This window comes from Condylura cristata, unplaced genomic scaffold (assembly GCF_000260355.1).
Source record: "Condylura cristata isolate star-nosed mole 26May11 unplaced genomic scaffold, ConCri1.0 scaffold00007, whole genome shotgun sequence".
Taxonomy (NCBI): Eukaryota; Metazoa; Chordata; class Mammalia; order Eulipotyphla; family Talpidae; genus Condylura; species Condylura cristata.
This window is the reverse complement of record NW_004567108.1, coordinates 119,559-120,100: the sequence shown is the minus strand read 5'-3', so window position 1 is coordinate 120,100 and position 542 is coordinate 119,559. Positions and strand designations below refer to the sequence as shown.

The following is a 542-nucleotide window of genomic DNA, read 5'->3' as shown; positions in this document are numbered from 1 at the left end:
GCTCACCCACCCGCTCCACAGGGGTCTACGCCTTCGGCTTCCTCTTCATGCTGCCCCAGCTCTTCGTGAACTACAAGGTAAGCTGGCCGGCGGGTGCCCGGGCGCCCTCCAGGCTCACGGCCCCGGCACTCACTGCCTGTCCCGTCGTCCCCAGATGAAGTCGGTGGCTCACCTGCCCTGGAAGGCCTTCACCTACAAGGTCAGTGCTCGCTGCAGTGCCCTGGCTCCCTCGGGCCTCGACCACCCTGCCCTCGCCCGGCCGGCCCGGCCTCCGGAGCAGCGTGGGCGGGCGCGGCCCCCGGTGCCGCCCGGCTGGGCCTGGCGCGGAGGGGGCTGGGTGCAGGGCCAGGCCCCTGGGGCCCAGCGCGCCCTCACAGCCCGCCCCGGCCCGCAGGCCTTCAACACCTTCATCGACGACGTCTTCGCCTTCATCATCACCATGCCCACCTCCCACCGGCTGGCCTGCTTCCGCGACGACGTGGTCTTCCTCGTCTACCTCTACCAGCGGTGGTGAGTGCCGCGGGCCAGCAGCCCCGCCTGCG

At 72.1% G+C, this 542-nt stretch overlaps 1 protein-coding gene across 1 annotated transcript in view; it reads left to right on the top strand.

Moving 5' to 3' along the window:
• The window catches only part of CLPTM1L (CLPTM1-like), an 11,199-nt gene extending 10,685 nt beyond the window's left edge, over positions 1-514 (top strand). Inside the window, exons 12-14 of the mRNA XM_012721730.1 lie at positions 3-77; positions 155-199; positions 395-514. Coding sequence (XP_012577184.1) covers positions 3-77; positions 155-199; positions 395-514 — 240 coding nt within the window. The remainder of the gene's footprint in view (positions 1-2; positions 78-154; positions 200-394) is intronic.
• Positions 515-542: the final 28 nt, after the last annotated feature.